The sequence below is a fragment of the Linepithema humile genome, chromosome 7 (genome assembly GCF_040581485.1).
Source record: "Linepithema humile isolate Giens D197 chromosome 7, Lhum_UNIL_v1.0, whole genome shotgun sequence".
Classification (NCBI taxonomy): Eukaryota; Metazoa; Arthropoda; class Insecta; order Hymenoptera; family Formicidae; genus Linepithema; species Linepithema humile.
The window spans coordinates 729,535-751,310 of record NC_090134.1 but is presented as its reverse complement, the minus strand read 5'-3'; the positions used below and the strand labels follow the sequence as shown (position 1 = coordinate 751,310).

The window sequence follows — 21,776 nt, the reverse complement described above, 5'->3', positions numbered from 1 at the left end:
ATATATAGACCAATCAATTTCCTTATGCTTATGCGTTATGCTTTATGTAAAAGCTTGTGCTCTCGGCTTTACACTCCGTCTCCTTATTCCTATGTCTATGGTTTGGACGCTCATGCGCTGAAGCATCAGTCTATCTTTTTTGCTCATTATACGTCAAAGAAAGATAGAATAACGCTTTCAGCATGTAAGCGTCCAAAGCGAACGCAGTCCATGTACCTAATGGTACATTTACAATGCATCCGATATTACATGCGATATTCAGATATCCAATAGGAGAAACGTATTTTTTAGGGACTTTTCTTCTGATAATATTTTTATTTCTATAATAAAAAATATTGTTACATCTGATAATTATTCACAAAAAACATTTCTTATGAGTGATTGTATCTCGCAATGTAAGTATTTTTATAAAAGAATAATGTTTAGGTAAGGATTAAGATCAGGTAAATTTTCGTTGCAACATAAAACATATATTGGTCTTTCTAATGCTTCAGTTCAAAAGTTGATGCGGTTGGAGTATTTGTGATCAACAAATGCTTCAAAATAACCGTTAAATGTATCGCTAGTTTGCACTCTTAATTAATATTTATTTTTTGCTTCTTGGAGCAAATTAAATAATTTACATTTTGAAAAAATTATAAATAAATACACACAATAAGGTTTATATTAGACGTTAAGATTATAATATTTTAAAACTTAAACAGATTCTGAAAAAGTTATAAAATACATAAGCTAATAAATACAATAAGGTTTATATTATACGTTAAGATTATAATATTTTAAAATTTAAACAAATTTATATAGCCCATAAGATATAGAAAAATGTATTTAAGAATGTTATATTGCTACTATTCTTGCAGATATCTAATTTGTAGATTTTTTTATTATATTTTATTATATGATTTTGTAGTTTTATATATAGAATCTTTAAAAGCTGAACTTATTTTTTAAAGGTTTTCTTCAAACTACTGCTTCATCTCCAATCTATCATATGCAATCTGGCATCCAGAATCCCAGTCAACATCAAACAGATATGTTAAAGGGTGTACTAAATATAAATAGAACTTCAGAGAACAATCAATCTGTTCCATACCAGTCATTCGACGACAATAAATTGCAGACAGGAAATTTAATGCAAATGTTAAATATTACTTCATATTCTGAAGAGCCAATCTATCCTACGCATCACTTGGTCAGTGAAAAGAAAATGGACTTGAGTACTACAAATCCAAAGTTTTCTCACATCTCTCAATCTCTAACTCAAGATTTTCAAATGCAAGAACACAATTTTCAAATAGTCGGATCTATTATGAATCAAACTGATTCTGAATTGCATCGATCAGACATTGCGAATGAATCACAACAAAAGCAATTCAAAATGGAAGAACAAAATTCATCTAATCAACTTTTAGTTCATACAAAAGTTAAAACAGCTAATGTAGCACCAGTTGTATCAATAAAACAATCAACTACTGCAAATATCGAAAGCTGTGGAATCAATAAATCGATAGTTCAGCAACAGAATATGCCACACACATCTATAGAAACCAACAGAAACAAACAGAAATTTAGACATTCACCGTTTAAAACACAGAACTTTTCAAAGTTAAACGCCTTTACACAGGAAAAAAAAGGTAAAGTAAAACTCAGAAATTATTTAAAATATTTTAAAAAATAATTGCTATTAAAACAATTTGTTTTCAAAATATCCATACGGACAGATTTGTCAAACATCTGAAAAATAATATTCTGAGATTGATTTTAAGCTTTATGTCGTAAATATTTTAAACGTTTAGAATTTTATGTGAATTATTTAATTATTTAGTATTATTGAATATTCTATAAAAATATTTTTTGCTCAAATTTTAATATGCTAAATAATTTTTGCAATTAGTTTACTACTTTGATTAATTTGATATTTTAATATTATTAAAAATTTTGCATGTTAAACATATTATTACAATCAATCCACTATTTCAGCTGTCTTTTCTCATAATTCTCAAAATATTTCGAATTTAATTGCTGATGAGCAATTACTTAAATAAGCATTGCAATTAATTCACGTTACGTCAACTGTTTTGATACTTTGGAAATTGCATTATTATTCTTCCAAGATTTTCAATTAAAGTTAGTCACAAACTGTATTACAGATTTACATTTAAATTTCTATATATTTATTGCGATTGTAAGTTTCAAAAGAAATATTGCGTGTGAAATAATAATTGTTGCGAATATAGTGTCAAAAATTTATTATTATTTAGTATTAAATATTGCGTATAATCGTTATTATTGTAATTTTAATATCGGGAATTTGCTTTTCTATACTACTAATATTGAAATATTTTTTTGTACAGTATTATTTCTCACAAGAATATAAAAAATGTAAAAGGTATGATCATTGTCAGATATGTACATATCTTTTATTTTATAATTAGTTGCGTTAATAGTTCTTGTAATAATTTGTTATATCAAACATTTTTAATATTTACAAAAATATTTCGAATTGCACAATCGTAATATCAGTTTGCAATAGAATTGTGGTTAATTTCAGAACACACTGCAGTGAAATTCAAACTTCACTCCGGTATCTATATTATTCTATATCTATGGCTGTAATGTAGTTGCAAGGTTTGCATTGCTCCGTAATTTTTGCGATGATTATTGTTTAAAAATCAATTTTGTGCACTAAATTTTATCGTGGAGTTGAACATTTATCGTAACACATAAAATATGTCATGTAATTGTAATTTTGGTATCGGCGGTTTGCTTTAGTATGCTTAAAATCGACTAAAATTATTTTCATAAATTTCAACGGTTTCTTCTTGCCAAAATATCAAAAGTGCAATGAAATATTGCTAAATATGTAGATCTTTTCGGAAGGTTGTGGAGTTTTTTAATTTCGTGGCGCTTTACGTGTGTATCGTAATAAGATATCATTAAATATGTTCTATAAGGAAACAAAATATAAATGTTTTGTCGAAAAGTACAATTTTTAAACAATATATTATTATGTTTTTTAGAAAAACTTAATGTGTTTGAAAGCTAAATGGCAAAAAAATTGAAGAAAGATTATTGTTAAAATTATTATGTATTTGCGCTAAAATCTTTTCCTAAAAATAGAAATAATTTTGAATGAGCAAAATGGAGGTGCAGGGTAATCTATTGCTCAAATTTTCTAGTGAATTTTAGTGTTGCGCTTTGCTCACAAATCTTTCGGCACGTCGGCTGCTTCGGGTAGGTTCGGCCAATCGGGCAGTTTCGTATGGCGCACGATCGGTGCAGTTGATAAATGGAGGATTCGTGTTTGTCAAGGTAGTTTTGTTTACGCGGAATTTTCACTCGGTAACAATTCTTCGCGCGTCTCGTTTGTGCTGAAGAGGTAGATGAAGGTATGTAATGTCTTTCTGCATTTGAGTCATTATTTTCAGCAGCCACCGTCATATCCTCGTCGAGAAAATCGAGTAAACGCACTAACTTGTCGTGAGAGTACGATCCTTCTCGGAGCAGGACAAGTAGTTGACACCGAAAAAATTCGCCATCACTTGGTCAAAATTTTCACCCACGTGCGATTTAATTTTTTTTTTGTCAATCTAATGCCACATTTTGCATCGAAATCGGCGAATTTCTGCTACGCTTGGCCAGTTCGATCGCAAAAACTCGGTCTCTTCGTCATAGGTTATGGGCTTATATGGGTTGATGTGTAATTAGTAGATAATAGACAAAAACAAATGAATTGTGTATCCCGTAATATTAGTCTGCGCCATTTTTACGTAACTGTAATTTTTTGAGTCGTTTTTCTATTTGGCACATGACAGAATTGTTATATGTTGTTAGATTTTCTATTGTCTCTCACGTGGGAATATTGATCACTGAAGTATACGCTTGACCAGTGTTCTGTTAATTGATTTATCACGAGTGTTAATTATACATTCGACATCATATATTTCTTAGATATATTCATCTTTTCTTTTCTATTTTTTTGAAAGTAATAGGAATTGCTTACAAGTGTACTTTTAAGTTGGAAGATGTATGAGAACATTTGTTTATAAGTATTTAGATTGCAATAGATGCACATAAACGTAATAAAATAAATCTATGGATATTTCAAATCAAAGTTTGTGTGTGAGGGTTATATTAAAATCAGTCATATTCTTTTCTCTTGATATCTATATGCAAAGAATAATTTTATGCAGATGCATGGCAGTTAAACTGAAAGAATTGCAAAGTTTATACAAAATTATTATTTTAAGAAAAATGTCTTGTTTTTTTCAGAATATTATAACATGTCCCGCAACCACAAGGACAAATATGAGAACTCCAATCCACGTCGTATGTATACGCTTATGTCCCCCGAGGATTTTCAAGCAGGAAAAAAATCTCATTGGTCAGATTTGGAGATAACAGGCAGTGTAAGAAATCTAAGCCCTCACTTGTGGCAAATGACTCATCTGACAGTTTTGTACATGAACGACAACAGTCTGCAGAGGTTGCCACCTGAAATTGGTCGTCTTGTTAACTTGCGCATTCTTGATCTCAGCAGCAACAAACTGCGTAGTTTACCTGCTGAACTGGGGGACCTTATCTACCTCAGGTAAGATAAAATAAACAAAAGTAAATGGTAAAACGTAATAATAAACCTGAAAGCTTTTCCTCATTTGAAATTTTTCATTGTATTATTTCAGAGAATTGTTATTGAACCAAAACTTTCTTCGCGTGTTACCATACGAATTAGGGAAGTTGTTCCAGTTACAAGTGCTAGGACTTCAAGGAAATCCACTCAGCAAGGAGGTGATGACATTGTATGGAAACGGAGAGCCTGCAGGAACGAACAAGCTGCTGACATACATGTTGGACAACTTACAAGGTAAGTGAAAACATTTTATTTGCTGGGAGAAGCATCTCAAAAGAACATTTATAAGAGATTTCACGTTTTTTTTTTTTTTTTTTTTAGGTATTCTTGCCTTTTTTTAAAGATATAATTCTTGTTTTTATGAAATAAAATTGTCTTTTTTTTGGATAGTTAACATAAGTGTGTTAACATGAACGTGTGAGATTAATACTCAATTATAAACTAACATAAATGTATTGACATGAATGTGTGAGATTGATATTCAGTTATAAACTAATATAATTATATTAACACGAACGTGTGAGATTAATATTTAATTTGTGATAAGCAGATAATGCAGATAAATAAATTCTAAGAGAACAGACAAATTCTAGTTTTTCCAACAGCTAAACATCGAAATCAAGCCACGTTAAGTTAAAAAAAGAAAAAAATATAATTGTCGGTAAAAAGAATGACTATTTTATCTGCGCGACGTTGAACGCGTTTCTGCCACAGTATGGATGTACTGTACAGATGACGCCCTGTGTTTCATATAAACGCTCTAAAAAATTAATACTGTGTTAATAATTATTACTAGATTTTTTGAGACTTTATGTGCATAGTTTTATTTTTAAATAAGTTTATAATTGAATATTAAGCTCACAAGTTTATGTTAATACATTTATGTTAAATATTCAAAAGAAAAGATGAGACACAAAAGCAAGAATTATATCTATAAAAAGCAGAAATAATATCTAAAAGAAAACATTAAATCTCTTATAAATGTTCGTTTGAGTTGTAGGGAATTATTAGTGTAAAAAAATATTTGCTTATAGGAACAATTTTTTAAATAAAAAAAAGCAATGCTTTTTTGTAAAAATAAGATCTACCTTTTTGGAGAAACGGATATAGAAAATAAAAAAAAAATGCTTTGTCTAAATATTTAGGCAATAGAGTTGTTTGTAGAGTTGAGCTTTTGAGCTCTTGAGCTTTACAGACATCTTTTTGATAATCGAGTCCGTCTTTTTCAAAAGAGAATATAAAAGAAGAATATTGGCGGCAGATAAGCGCGCTTTTACAAGTAATCTGCTTCGAGTTCGCGCATGATCGGTTGGGTGGGTGTGCCCAAGGGTGGGTGGGTGGCTTGGGTTTACGCTCCGTGGAAAACGAACGCGAAGACCGAGTCGCGGTTATGAAGAAGGGATCCCGCGTCAGAAGGCGTGTTCCTATCCATTGTGTTGTGCGCATTTTTGCCGGTTATCCTGAAATCGCCTGAAAGGTCTCGGCTGTACCATTCCGTTTATCCATTGTTCTCCGGGACTTTTACTATTCGATACCGCAACACTACCACCGTGCATCGTTGCCAGTCATCTCTTCGCGGCTTCTCCGCCGTTTCTTCTTCACGGTCTTAGGATGTTCCCACTCGTCATCCTTTTCGCTTTTTCCTTTCTCCTTTCACATTTGTTTTTTAGCTTGTCTTTTTTTCCTTTTATTTTTGTTTTTCTCATTTTACACGGAGTCATCCTCATGTGTGAAATAATCCTGAAAGCATATCTGTATTTACCAAAATACCGCAGTCGAACACTTCTACATCTTCTTTATTTTTGTCGAAATATTCTTATTCCAATAGGGAATAAAATATACAATATGTACATTTAAGAAGCAGAAAGATATAAGTCGAGATGTTTTTTCGAAAAAAAATATGCAATGAAAACTATGCAAAAATTCAATATTGCGAATGTACACCATCAGATTAAACAACAACAATAATAATGATAAAATAATGAATCATAGATAAATTTGTGGACATAATTTATTCTATGTCGCAATTACAAAATTATGTTTGGTTTAAAAAGAAAGCTGTAAAAAAACAGTGAACGTTCAATGATTTTTTAATTTATCTTTCGCAAACTACTTATAAAACAATTTTCATTAGTCTTTTATAATAGTACGAACTTTAAGAAAATGTTGTATAAATTTTTATTGTACGTACATAACCCATAATTCGCGGAAACGTATAAATTTGAACTGAAAATGTTTAATATTAATAGTTTGGCGTTTAGCAGCCAAGTTGAAAGGGTTAAAGCTCATGCATAAAAATGACGGTTTCTTCCCCTAATGGTTAACGGCGTATCGCTCGTATAAGGTTACATGCAAATTGGTTTGCCTTTGAACGTGCGTACACGGCAGAGTTCGCGGATTGTTGTAAGCGCTTTCGCGAGATCGGTGAACGCGCGTATGCCTAAGTATACATAATGATTTATATAGACGTATTTGGGAATTTGCGGTGTGGGAGTCCAAATCCCGGAAACAAATTTATGCGCATTGTATCAGTGAGGATCTCTTGGCGGCATCGTCGTCGCAAGTTCCCAGAAGTAACGTGACTACGATTGCGCCATAATTGGCCTAAGTGTGCCCATTGTGCTTGTGTCACTTGCGTGTCGCCTACAGGTGTCTCCTCCATTTGTTGTGTCTCGCGATTTACGCTCGTCGGATTGCGAAACGTCAGAGACCAGTTGCACTGAAGCCTCTGTCCTTCGTGCACCATACCTCCCTCCGTTTCCTATTTCTTTTCGCAATGTTTTGTCGTAAAGTGAGAGCCTTTACTCTCATATCACTTATTTTTAGATATCGGGAATTTTTGCGTACAGATATCAATAAAATAATTAAATAGTAAGCAAAGAATATTATTCGAATTTTTAAAATCTTAAGTTATCAACAAGTTAAAGTAATCAAAGTTATTTATGTTTGTATTTTTGTAACGAAAAAGCCACTTTCTTGAACGGGAAGGAAACCGGGTCTCATGCCAGCGGGTCGAGTGAAAGGGGTCTTCGGGTCCGAAAAAGAAAATTATTACACGCACAGTTCACTCGACCGCGCACGTGGCCTGCTGAGGCTTCTCATCCGTATAATTACACGGAGGCCCACTCCGGGAACCCATGTAATTGAGGACGGAACTGAGAGGAGAAAGTGAACCGTCGCAATTTTGCATACACAACGTCGCGGTATGATTCATTCGTTATTCGGTACGCATGATGTGTACATACGCGAGGAGACGATTCCGAGTGCAGCCTCGTAACTAGGGCATAACGAAAATAGTATTTGCAATTCTACAAATCCTGAGGCGTCGCTTATTTCAATAATGCAAAAATTTCTTAGCTATTTAATTGTCTTAAAATCGAATAATTAATTAATTTTGATGTTACAGTAATAGTTTGTTGTATATAAATTATTTTATTTTTGTGCTTAAATATTTGCACAGCATCCTTATTTTACTTATAAAAATATTGAAAACAGAGAGTATACTTTCGTGTATACTTATTGTGAAATATATATTCTAAATATGAAATTTTAACCATTTCTCAAGATGCTATACTTTTTTAAGAGTTAATTTGTTGAGATTTTAATAGATTATTTATGTGTCTTGTGATTAATTTTATTTTTGAATACATTGCTGTTTCTGAAACGTGGGTTTAAATTTAGGCTTTCGTCATGAGCCGGAATGATCGTGATTACAAATCTGAAAGCGAACGAGTCATGAATTGTAATTGCACGCGTTATCAATTCGCTGTGTCATTCGGGTATCCTCATTAACGCGTGTTGGTTCATTTCTTTCGTGCACCGCGATATAGTTCAAATATCATGTTTTCTTCGGAAGAAAAGAAACTTCGACTTCGATATCATGTTGATAAGTAAAGGCGAGTCCTTATAATGTTGATAAATGAAAGCTTTTATAAAATTACGTGAACGTCGAGAACGTTGTACTTTTAAGAGATCCATCCATGTTGTCTTTTGACACAGCCAGGCTTATTAAGGATTGTCATTGTAAAGGTTTGCTGCAGGCAGTGTCCCTTGCGCTATGATTACTTTCGTATTTCTATGTAAAGTTAGAAAATTATTTATTTTCTTATCTTTATTTTTATGTGATCTTTAACTTTATTTAAAATCTTGTGAGATGTGATTCAAGTTTTTCTTTAAAAGAAAATAAGATCTAAAACATGGGCTTAAATCTAGTAGTATTTCGCATTTCCATTATGTTGCTTTAATTGAAGTGAGATAGTGAATATAATTGCGCCCATAACACAAGTTCGACATTTATCCCCACTGCAAAGAAAAGCGCATGATGTGAAAGTAATTGAAAGTAGCATTGCTCGTACGTATTGTTTTAGGTCGTCGATTAATATCTAAGAGTCACGCGCATATATTCTTCCGGATATGAGTCACGTGTAAACTTGCGAAAGTTCTAAATATAATTTATATGTTTAAAGTTACTCTTATATGCCTTATCTTTAGTTTTCAGAGGCAAAAGGCTATAATTATTGTATCGCAGTATTCAAATCGGACAAAAAATCCGATAACTTTTTCTATTATTAAATTTTTAATTATCTTTTATTATTATATGATAATAACTATAATTATGTTTATCATTATATCCACTATCAATGCACAATGTGATTTAAAAATACAAAAAAGATGAGGGACGAAAATTGTTAATTTCCAAATTAATGACTAAATTCTGTATTCTGATGTCTATCTATTGTGTTAGTTCTTCAGAAAAGTTAAAAAGAATTTAAAGAAAAAGTTAAACTTTAGCTGTAGAATAACGTGAGTTATTTCATTCTTAAGTGTAGTTATATTACGCTTAGTTGATGTATATCGTTTTTATTAATTATGTAATTCATGGTTGTCCATAAAGACGTAGCGACGACGTAAGTACATCGATTATGTTTATTTTTTACGAGCAATACTACGCAATGCTATTTTCGGATTGGCACTTACAGCCAGCAGTCTTTACGACTCGTCGAATGATTTGAACGTGGGAAAGCGTGGAGTGTTTCCGACAGGGAAACTCGTTTTTCCCTCCCTTCTGGTATACTTTTCCGCGAAAATTCTGTTCTTTTCATTGGCCCTATACCTGGGGCTTTGAACGAAAATTACTTTGTTCGTTAAGTTGAAAGGTTTGCTTCAAGCAAAAATTGTATCCACTACTACCTACTCTGCATTCTGCGATGTACTAATTATGTAGTAGGTCGGATTACTTTTTAAGATAATCGATTTCTTATTGGAAACAGATAATGAACGTTTAATGTCGTGAAGGAAATACTTCATTAGCTACATTGATTTAATTCCAATAAATTCTCTCTCTCTCTCTCTCACTGCCATTTATTTACTCATTATATATTTATTTATTTATTGCCGAAGTTTTATTAGATTTTCGAAGAAATGTTGCAAAAGTTTCTACTAAAATCTCATCACAGTGTTTTGACTTCTATTTAAAATTTATTTTTTAATATTTTTTACTTTATATTATATTCTTTTCGTTTGACATAAAAATTTGATATGCAAAATATATTGCAATACGGCACAGTTATTAAAATGGCGCAAACTAAATTTAATATTCTTTATACCGAGAAAGAGAGATTGATTTTTCCAGTTTGACAACTTACGCCTACTAGAAATCAGCTTGATTACAACGATGTCTGTAATCCCGTAGTTGTCAGTTGGGTCATGCTCGAAATTATTAGGTATGTGCAAAGCTGCATATTTCTGCTAACATATCATTTTAAGAAATAAATCTTTAATCGAAGAATATAATCGCTCTATTTTTATTTTTATTGCTATTGCTATTTTAATATCGAAAGATTTGCACAGAATCAATATTGTTTAATCATTTTTTAAATATTGACAATATAATCTAATATTGATTTTACTATTAACTTTGCAAATTAACTAATAACCCAAAATTCACATTTGACTATTGTTTTCTTAGGAAGAAAGAGAGAGATTTTATTTTTTATTAACAAAATAAAAAAAAAACGATCGAATCCGTATCGGTGGCACTTGCGAAGAGGTCTCTCTTTATGCTAGCAGCAACATCAGGACATACCTTTTCGATCGTGAGACACGTTTCGAAGCAATCGTCGGGTTTCCTTCCTGTGTGTCTCCCTTTTGCTCCTATTCCCAAGCCGGACCAACTGGTTACGTTTACGTTCTCGTTCTCGCAAGTTCCAAGTACACGGTTAGTTCACTTTCTACCGAGAGCACCTGACCCGCGTGCCACCCAATAGGCCCCGCCACCGCTGCCGCCGCCGCGAGTACTTTCCTCGCTCGGGCTATCATTAACCCGGCCGAGCAAACTCGCCATTAAATCGCTCCGAGAGCAGTGGATAACCACCGGCTCGTTTTCTTTCGCGAATTATCGCCGCGCGCTCAAAGCCGCCGACGTCCGTGGTTAAGGGGCATTCGGACCCTTTTTCCTGCATTCCCCGCTCCCTTCGTCATGAACCGCCGGCGATTCCTCCGGTGTTGTTTTCCGGTCACCGAGCACCCGGCCTCTCTTCTCCAGCCGATTCACGAATGAACCTTTGAATCGTTGTGTTCTTATGCTCTGCGAGTTAAGTGAATTCAGTAGGAGAAATCGTGTCATTTTATTTTATTCATTATGTAATTACGTTAAAGCAGAGTATCTACTATCTGAAAAAATGTGGAAAATTTAGAATTTTTTCTGTCTGAGAATTCTGAAGGAATTTTTACTAAAAATGTTTTTTTATTTTATTTTATGATTAGCTAATTAATTATTCTTTTTAGTATCTTTGCAAATTTAATATTTGAAACTTGAACTTTTTTTTAATTTGTTTTTTATGAGAGGATGAATAAGAGCTATTAAAACTTTATACAATAAACAAACTTGTTCTAGATTTGTATATAATGCATTTGTAAAAAATTCTGGGACTTTTGTCTGCAAATTTTATTAAAAATTGATTCAGAATCGAACTTGTTTAAAGTTTTAACAAGCTTCTCGTAAGATCAAGAAATAGCAACCAATATCGTATTTATACGGTATTTATAGTACAGAACTGAAAATCTATTATTTGGACATCCTTTTAATATTTGCGATACCAGCAGATAGCGAGCATGTCTGATATGCATGCCGTGCTAAAAGCACGCGTTCGAAATCGAAGCGTGTTCGCGATCGCTTTCTGGATATTATGGGATCTTTTAAAAGTAAATTTGCTGCGGATATCGTTTCGAGTCGAGCAGGATATTCCGTCATGAGAACCTCAAAATTGCGCGCGCGGCGATACGAAATCCCATCGGCGTATACTTCCTATCGCCAAACGAGTTTATCGAGGTGAACGAAACTCGCACAGGGTGTGTGCATCCGATCTACCAATCGAAATAGCTCCGGCAATAACGAAAGTAGGGCAGTCCGTCGTTTCGCTCGATGCTTCGGCGCACGGCAAGGGAAAAATACAAAAAGAACGAAAGCGGCCGACGCGTCTCTCTGAGGTTGCCAAAGCTTTAAATGGATGTCGTGGCCTCCGTGCCAAGAAGGGGGAAAAATGATTAGGCGATGGAAGGCATACTTTATGGAGAACGTCTGGCTTTCGCGTCCTTTTGACGAAAAGCCGGCTGTTTTTTGTTACGCTCGACTTTTTACCGTGATAAAAATATAAATTGTAAATAAAATTTTTAAAAGTATTTGATATTTTAATGAAATTTAAATTAATAATTATTATTTATCTTAAATAGATGGCATATTGTTTTTGTACACAATTAATAAATATTCTATAAATATTCTATCATTAGATTTTTAAATTAATATACAGATTATATCTGAAATATACTGAATTTTATTTTCATGTGGATCAAGTTGTATATCATCTGGTTTCATCATTTTAATCTGTTGCAAATGTGATTTATCAGCAATTCAGCCAATTTTCGATTTCCTATAATCCTCGGCAACCCATTCTACAAAAAGTATTTTGGCCTACTCCACGCTTTTTTGTACTGATATGCACATACATCACGGGATTAATTTGAATTTAAATGAGGGGATTCGAAAGTCGATTTACAGTTTTTTCATTTGGGTTAATATATTTCAGTAGATCCTGATTTCTTTTTCAATGTTTCTTGAGGTCACACATAAGCATATATTAATTTACTTGAGAAATATTGGCATTATTATATGAGTTTCTCGTAACAGAATGTTATATAATGCGATCTGTAAATTTTTGGGAACATAAAATTAGAAACCCTTATTTACCTGAAATCATTGAATTATTCATAGCTATGTTAAAAACACTTTACGTATATTTAGACAGTCTGCAATATCTATGTCCTAATCTATCTTTACTTAAAAAATTAGTAATATTTCTCTAAGGAGCTCTTCGCAATATAAGTTTGCCCGATCCATTTCAATTCTGCAAATGGAGGAATAAATTTCTAAAACGCCCATGGCAAGAACATTATCTTAACTTTAGCATAGTAATATTCAGTGCCCGACGATCGCATGTATACGTATGTACAGATAACTGCGCGCGCTTTTCTACAAATATGTTGCGTGATGTGGTGAATGCTTACCTCAGGATACTATTGTTCCGGTGGTTTGCGTACGAGTTATAACTTTATTCGACGACCCACAACCACGAATCCATACCGATCGACAAATCTTCTCCCTCTCTTAGTTTCATCTCTTTTTCTCTTACTCTTTCTGCGCCCTTCTGTCCGCATACACTCGTGAATTACGTCGGCATACGCGCGCATGTGCGCTCGCATAACCACACGCGATTTCTTGCCTTTCTCTGGAGGCAGCGCTCCCGACACAAACGAGACGAATCAAACGATAAGCCATTTACTCGCACACATTGAAAAGACTAGATGAGAATGTGTGGGCAGGCAGCAGCGCCCATTATATTATAAACGAGACTTTCCTTATCTCTGTGAACTGACCGGCTTCAATCTTTCCCACGTTTTGTTGTTCTTAGCCCACCGTGGACTCCTACAATTCTCGAGGAAGTAGAATAGGTTGCATATATATAGTCGGGCGGTAAAAAATAGTTGCAAAAATTTTTCGAGAAAATTTCGTACGAATTACCAAACACATTTGTTACAACGTATATAGCTTACACAAATTATTTAATCGCGCTCTCTTTTGTGGAAGTTAATAGAATAACCTTTATAATTAAAAAGGCAAAGAGTAGGTACAAAAGAACTTTTTCTGGGAATATCTTATAAGAGTTAATAACCTGTTTATATTTGGTAAAGTTTTTTTTCTATTACTTTTTGATAAATTGAATTCTACTAGTTTGTTCTGATCTTTTTTCTAACTAACTTTTTTTTAGCTAGCATTTTCAAATTTTATTCTTTTCAAATATGTTTATAAAATATGAATTTTAAGTATATTATATATTTATTATAAAATATAGGTTTTAATTAAAACCATATTAAAGTTTGTAAAAATCCATTTGATTTGATCATTATAAATGTGTATCAGAAATGAATGGACTAATAACAAAACGATTGCATTACATATGCTATATACTTACATATTCTTGATTTATCTATTATTAAAGAAGTTAGCTATACTATTATACAAACAAACCATGAATTAATTTAATTTGAATCCAGATTATTATGATTATATTCGTATAACATTATTATTATGATAGCGATAATTTGATCCCGCAATAACGAGCACAATAATTTACGTTAATAATTTGTGCTGGAAAATTTACAAAAGTGCAGTTATCGATAGCATATCAATGTCTATAACGAGCGCCAGCAATTGTGCTAATTGTTCCGCGAGAAGGGTGAAAGATACTTCGAATTTCGCCCTATTCCAAATTTCTCTTATTACCATTTCTGCAGCCCTTGCCGATTCCGTTTCCCTAAATCTTTCCGGTCTTGCTCGACCTCGAGTTACATCTCCCGCTGACTTTTTATTCCGAGGGGAAAGTTTAATGAGGAAGTTTTTCTCGACTGCAGACCGGTCGGTCTCTCTAAATTTGAGATCTCCTTAAGTTTCGTCTTAATGACGTTACTTTCGCAGAGAGCCGTAGAGTCGATTGAGGAGAGGAGAGCCGCTTGCGAGCTCGTAACCGTTAATAGTGCGGCGAACGATAGAATACGATTGGAGAACCTTTATGAAGTATTCATTCGGTTCGAGATCGATTCAACTTGCCTCGATTCTGCCGCAATAAAAGTAATCGTGCGATATCGAGCCGGGCGGAAAATGCTACTTAATCCTGCTTCCATTTTATTATTATGCTTATATTTACTGAAGGTATTTGTTATTGTATTACATTTGATGAGAAAACAGCAAAATTTACAGTTCCCATTTCTCACAATTTGCGTTGAAGTTAAAAGAGACACTTCACGTGTATTTTACACATTTGCACAGGTTTTTTTTCTTATTTCACAATCACATTGTAAATGCTGAAAATATTTGTTTAATAATAATGCATGGTAGTGTAATAACTGTGTTTAATTCAATTTCGAGAAAAGCTAGAATATTTTACTTTTATTTCTATATAAATACATCTAATTTATATTTTTAGTACATTTGAATTACAAACGTAAAATTCTTTTACTATATGTTTTTATAATCTCATTGAATTTTTCGTTGTTTTATTTCATTATCGTTCTCACACTTCTTCATTAAATATCGCATGGATACACCGAGTGTCGTGCTAAATACAGTTGGGAGATCTCCATCGTCCTTAAAGCGGGATTATTAATTAATAAGTTTCAGGACGAGAAACTTCTCAGAGTTTCCTCTCGCCACTGTATCATAAATTTGCGGAGTATTCCAAGAATAACTGACTGTTCTAAGGAGAGATTGCGTCTACTTTCTATTCCGTAGCCGTCGCTATCTTCTGAATCCGCGCGTTAGAAAGACCGGAAAGATCCATAGAGTGCTATACGTATAGAGAAACTAAGAATCTGTCGCCATAATTTCAATCGCGTGCGTCTCTCAACTTGGCTGAATTCTCATGGAAAACGTAATTTACGTAAATCATGGCGAATAATCATTTTGCAGAATAATACAATGCAAATTTCATTAATTAACTACAAGCTTGCGAAAGTTATAAAGTGTTATATCGAAATAATATTTGAAATAATTGAAAATATGTAATCCCAACTAATTACACTAACGTACAATAAAATTATTATCGTCAGGAACAAAACAAAGTGCTAATTCCAAGTTTTATTTAATCAATAGAACTATATTTTTATCCAACTTTTATTCAAATATTGCAATTTAGTTAAAATGTTTTTAATGTTTGTGTAGAACGCTAATTATAAATGTTAAAAACAAAATTTTAATTTCCGAAAATATAAACAGAGATTATTAAAAATACAATGCTTATAAAATATAAGAATCGCTGGAAGAAACTTAATCGCTTCCTGCATTATGAAGCACTTTCGTTTCACTTTTGAAGAAAGCCTCGGATTTCGTGTTGTACATCGAACTGTTATTTTCACTAAGCTATGAAGGCACAATTTTTTTGATAAGTAAATGATTAGAGTAGCGATATACTTGGAATTGTAAAAATGTTTTCTTGTATCTTTTTATATATCTTGGAACTTTTTGCAGCAAGTTTATGTAAGTAGATACTAAAACTAAAACCTTTTTCACGGGTAAATTATTTTTTTTCTAGTGTGAAATTTTATTGTTCGGGGAAAGACAGTGAAATAAAACTTTGGCTATTGTTTGCTCTAATATGAACTGATTTTGTTAGGAACGACGATCGATTGTTACGAGTAGTTTTCGTGTCCGGCGCCAACCTCCGGAAACGCGTTAGATCCGGTAACTCCGTTACTAGCGCGCCGGCTACGCGACTAGAATTACCAATCACAATTTTCCGGTAGCGCAATGCTGACGAGGCAAAGGGAAACATGAGCTCCTCACGAGCATCGCGACATAAATCGAAGTTCGTCGTACCGAATATCGGCCGCGCATATTATCGCGCTCGGTAGCGCGTTACGTTATACACACGATGGTCAATTCACGCTCATGTTTTCATATAACCTAGATTCTTTGTTCAGTTTTGATTTGAACCACGTACACATCGATGGTTTCTCAACTCTCGAAGGTTTCGTAGGGTTCAGGGTATCTAAAGAGCATTGAAATTTATTTTTTTTTAAATTTCGAATATTCTTAAACGTAATTTAAGATTTAATTTGAACCATTTTGTGAAATTTTGACTTACAGAAATATTGGAGAACATAATTATCAATAATTTTTTGAAGGCTCTTCGAAAAATCAGCTTCAGAGTTGCTAAGTCAGTATGCTAAAAAATGATGTATTACTTAATACTGAATACTAAATAATTCTTTTCGTCCAAGATCGCGCGATAGACATTAGTTCTCTACGGACATTGTATATACCACAGCTGCATCGTACAATACACGTGATTGGAAATAATTCCTGCTTGGAATACATACAAAAATGCGTGATGAGTATAGTAACGAATTAGTCGGATGTCGCCCACGAATACGTCTTCCTCGCTCGATACTCGTTATGTACTCAACGTCATGTCGTTTGTATTTTCTACGCTCTCCGCACTTGAAATGAAGCAAATGTAGTTTACGCGCCTTTCGAACGAGGGAAAACAAAGGACTGAAGACTTCAAGTTTTGCTTGACCACGATCATTATTTCTATTGTCATTTTTTCTCTTTTATTATCACATGTATCGATTACTGATGCTTTTTCTATAAATGCATTTTATGTATGAAATATCAATCTATTTTTCGGCTTTTTATATTTTTATATTTAATCCGCATACTTGAGAAATATTTTCATCTTCAATTTTTAATCTAATTATACGATCATTAAGTATACGTTTCGTTGGAATCAAAAATTCTGTAATAAAAATAAATAAGATTTTAAATGAATAATCGATCAAAAGATTTCTCGTACGCGTTATTAATCCAAGACATTGTTATTTTATGATGACTAATCGAGAAATATAATAAATCTGATAAATTTATTATAATTACAATGCATTTCGAAAACATGTTCACGCGTCATAATTAAAGAATTGAATCGCTACGAGTTTTCCATTCTCTCATTTAGAATTCCATCGGGAAAGACATTCGATCTTTGCGTAGCTTGCTTTCTCCCGCGCGGCAACCGTATCTCACAGTTATTGCACGAAACATAAAACCGTAGATAAGAGCATCGTATTCGCGTCACGGGAAGCGAGCAATCTAAGCGCGTTAGAGAGACAAGCCTTTCTACCCTAATTTTCGCGTTCGCCTCTCGTAACTAAAAGCCGATAGTTTTCTTAAGACGACGTGCCATTGTCGCCTTTGTAAGACGACAACGACGCCGTTGACGACGATGCGATTGGCCGGGTATCATGATGCTCGTCCCTATCTCCATTCGATCGATTATTCGTGCGATCGGACCTTCACCCGTAATTATCGATTAGACGCCGCGGGTGCGTGGCAGTTCAAGCTTATCGCCGTCGAGAAAGTGTCGGATTGCCTCATTTATAATCCACGTTAAAACGCTCCCGCTGTGATCGGCCGCGACGCGACACGACGCGATTTTACCAAGTTTCACCTGTCACGGCTCTAAAGCCCCGTTCATACCGTATATCTCCAATGCGCCTCCTTACTAATCGGTACTGGTCTCCCTGAAATTGATTCCGAGGGATTACGGGGATATCGCTAGTGCTCCCGTTCTGGTTCTGCGTTAGTTCTGCTGTCGATAATTAAATATTTTACGATACATTTTAATGGAGATAAAGTTGTGGGATATTTTTTATGGAGTGTTGTTTATCTCAACTCCGACAATTTTTTTTCTTAAAAAATCGCTGTAATAATAAGTCGCGTAATGTACTCATTTTATTTTTTTTTTAGTACACTTTCTATTTTTTCTGTATTCAGAAACTAATAAAAGAAATCTACATGTATAAAATTCTCGAATGCTAACGAAACGCACAACAATCTAATAATAATATACAATATATTATTAATAATAGCAATTTTTAAAATAGATGATTTTAATGCTTCATGAAAAAAGACTTTAGCACGGTTTAGTATTAATTTCCTAGAGGTTTTATTGCGATTGATTGATATTGCGTTATATGCGCAGGAATTTTTATTTGTTAACTTAACAATGTGATGCGAAAGCGCGTTTCTTCTCGCGTCGGATCAAAATTATTCTCCGTAAGACGCAATAACTTTACTTTGCATTTAGAAACTGCGCAAAAAAGGCTACTGTTAAAACGTACGAGTGCTCTCGTATTCTGTGACACGGTCACGTCGAATTATTCGTTTCGCCCTGTTTACATTTCCTCTGTTTTTAGCCTCTTTTTCTCTTTTATTGTTTTTTTTTGTTCACCAAATGTTCACTAGCGTTAGCGACGAAGTTTATGAGACACATTCTTGCCCATTTCTATCCCCCCGTTGTCCCTCGATCGCTACAATCCTCGCTCGTCGCAACTGCAGCCGATGGCACGTTCGCGTTGCTGCATCGAATTCTCGTAAAACTAATTACAAGTGGCAAACGGGCACTTGGTTACTTGATTCGCGCTACAGACACGTGACTGGCCTTCCGAATCTGTCCGGTCATTCCAGATTCGACCTGCGCCCGTTAGCCGTGACCCGATATGACTGTCGGATATCAAGCGACGCGCGTGCGTGACATTGGGTAAATTCGACGCACATCACATGTGTGCATAGTTGTTTAGCGATGATTGAGTTTGTCAATGCGAAAGAGTACCGATGATACCCCATGATTATTAACTTGATAACTTAATCCTGGGCAAACAATATTAAATTGTGATATCTGAATGTAACGCGTGTTCATTATACAATATTATATTCCAAATTAAATACATCTACATTTAGAACTTAAAATTATTTTACGGCTATTGAGTATATTGGACTCCAAAGTTGTTTTTCTGCGAAAGAAAATATCACTTGTTCTCATATGACTGTAAATTTTAAAACCATTTTTAAAACAACTATCTTGAAAGTTACGATTTATCTCTACGCTATTGATTTTGTGACTAAATGAAATTAACTGCGAATACAGCATTTCTGACGATTTGTACATTATTAACCTTTTTCACTTCAAGTTCAAGTTATTTCACTTTCTAAGCAAAGATATAATGATAAGGTAAATATCTCTTGGAAACGCGAACAGACTGAAATTCTAGAATCTTATATAGCGAGTAATGACTTGCAGAAATAAGATAACAGCGAGAAGAAAAGTTTCGATAAGTCGAGTAGATAAGTAGGAAACTTTCGTCGACGGTCAAGCGACGGCACGAAACTTTTTTTTCGACTAGCGAGCTATTAGGAATATCGTCACGAGTTACGTCTGGAAGGTCGGAAGGAAGCTAAGTTTCATCGTGTCCTCTTTTCTCGAGTTCGATCACCGCGCCATGGGAAAGGATCGGATAGAGCCGGTAATATAGATCACAGAGCCCCCTCCTGCTCTAACTCGTCGCGTTTCGCGCGCGGAAATGCAGTTGTAATATCATCCCGGCCAAAGTCGAAAAGGATGTCTCGGGAAAGTAGCTGATGCCCCGCGGAGAATAGTGCGCACCCTGATAAAAGAACACACGGCGGTCGGCTGTGAAGCCGAAGTATGTTTTCTTGGTTGTCTTTGCGATGCAAAAGACGTGCATAATAAACGTGAGATGTACGTGACCGGATTGACCGATACCGTGTCGTCCGTTTGTCCGACCTTGGCATTGGCAAATATGCGAAAAAGAGCACTTGGGATTCGTTGGGTGAATTGCGAGGAAGGCTTTCGGGAGCTCACAGGGTTTTCCGTTGCTGGTAGGGCAAATTGGGCTTTATACTTGTGCGTCTGTGCTGAAGGATGCTGGGATTAGGCGCAGTGAAAAATGCAGTGGAGGAGTTGTACATTAGACAGACGTAGTATATCAAAGAAGTGAAAAATTCTTTAGAAAGAATAAATAATATGTGACGCTTTTTATCAAGGAAAATATTAAAAATGTTTATTTTTTAGTCAAATTAAGAAGAAAAATTATATTTTAAACACCGCCACGTTAAAAAAATTTTTTAATTTAAATCAATTTGCAAGATGTTAGAAAAAAGTAGCTAGTATTTTTTTTGGGGGGTTTTTTGGTTTCTTTCAGAAAATAGTAAAGAAACAAAACAAAATGCAATCTATAACAAGAGAATATTGTTAGTTAAACGGCGATTTTTAACTTTCCATGTAAAAAAATGCGTAATTATTTCCTTATTAATGATAATGTAATTAATGTAATTAATTTACTGCAACAATTTATTTCGAGAAGTTAATAGTAAATATCTTTTTATCAATCAAAGACACATCAACATTTAGCCTTATCTCGAAACATCGTACTATTGTCGTTATTGTTCCATTCGCTGCTATCATATTTTACGATATCTCAGGTGTCATAATCGAAGTCACTCGTGAAACTCGGCTATCTGCTTCGATTCTGGCAGGTTGCTCGTCTATACACGTCGTTCTCGTCGCGTTGGTAGAAGCAAGTCAGTTGCATTGACGGGGATATCAGCGCACGACACACAAGGCATCTGCCGCGTTGTTGTTGTTGTCATACTTGCGTAGGTACGTCATACCGTCGTTTCTGCGACACCGAAAGCAAGCCCCTTCCGATGGCGTGCTACGTGATTTCAATATGAAGGAGACAGTCAACAGCGCGAAACGTGTTACGCTGAGATACGATGAAGCTCGCGTGGCTCCTAAAGCATAAGCGTGTTGTGTGTACGTGTATGTCGGTGCACGCCGATATTCGCCGGTTTTCTCGATATAGTATCTGTTACGGTCTTCCGGAATATTCAAGGCGCGCTTTTATTTGCGTCCTGAACCGTCGTGCAAATATTTATCCCTATTTCAAAGAACCGCTTGCAATGACCGTACGTGGTTCAGGAGGGGCTATCAAACTCGAAGATTATCACACGGCATAAAAAGAAATTGACAATATCAAAAAGGGAAATGTAACGAAAAAGGAGAAAAATTTAATTGTTATCTTATATTTATTTAATATATAATATTATATAATATTGAAATTTTTTTAAGAGGGTTGGACAGCTCCTTCAGTTTTAAGAAAAATTCTAATTCGCCTATGCATTGCGCAAATCTTTATAAAAATAATTTATGCGGAATTTTATAACGCGGCTATCACTGTT

General features: G+C 34.3%; 1 protein-coding gene across 5 annotated transcripts in view; it reads left to right on the top strand.

The window, feature by feature from the left end:
- The window catches only part of LOC137001147 (uncharacterized), a 300,011-nt gene that overhangs the window by 11,197 nt on the left and 267,038 nt on the right, over positions 1-21,776 (top strand). For 4 of the 5 annotated variants that reach the window (XM_067359475.1, XM_067359473.1, XM_067359476.1 and 1 more), the window contains exons 2-4: positions 954-1,634; positions 4,273-4,591; positions 4,683-4,864. In XM_067359475.1, coding sequence (XP_067215576.1) covers positions 954-1,634; positions 4,273-4,591; positions 4,683-4,864 — 1,182 coding nt within the window. Of the gene's footprint in view, positions 1-321; positions 396-953; positions 1,635-4,272; positions 4,592-4,682; positions 4,865-21,776 lie in introns of those variants that run through there. The other variant, XM_067359477.1, reaches the window with a different exon arrangement.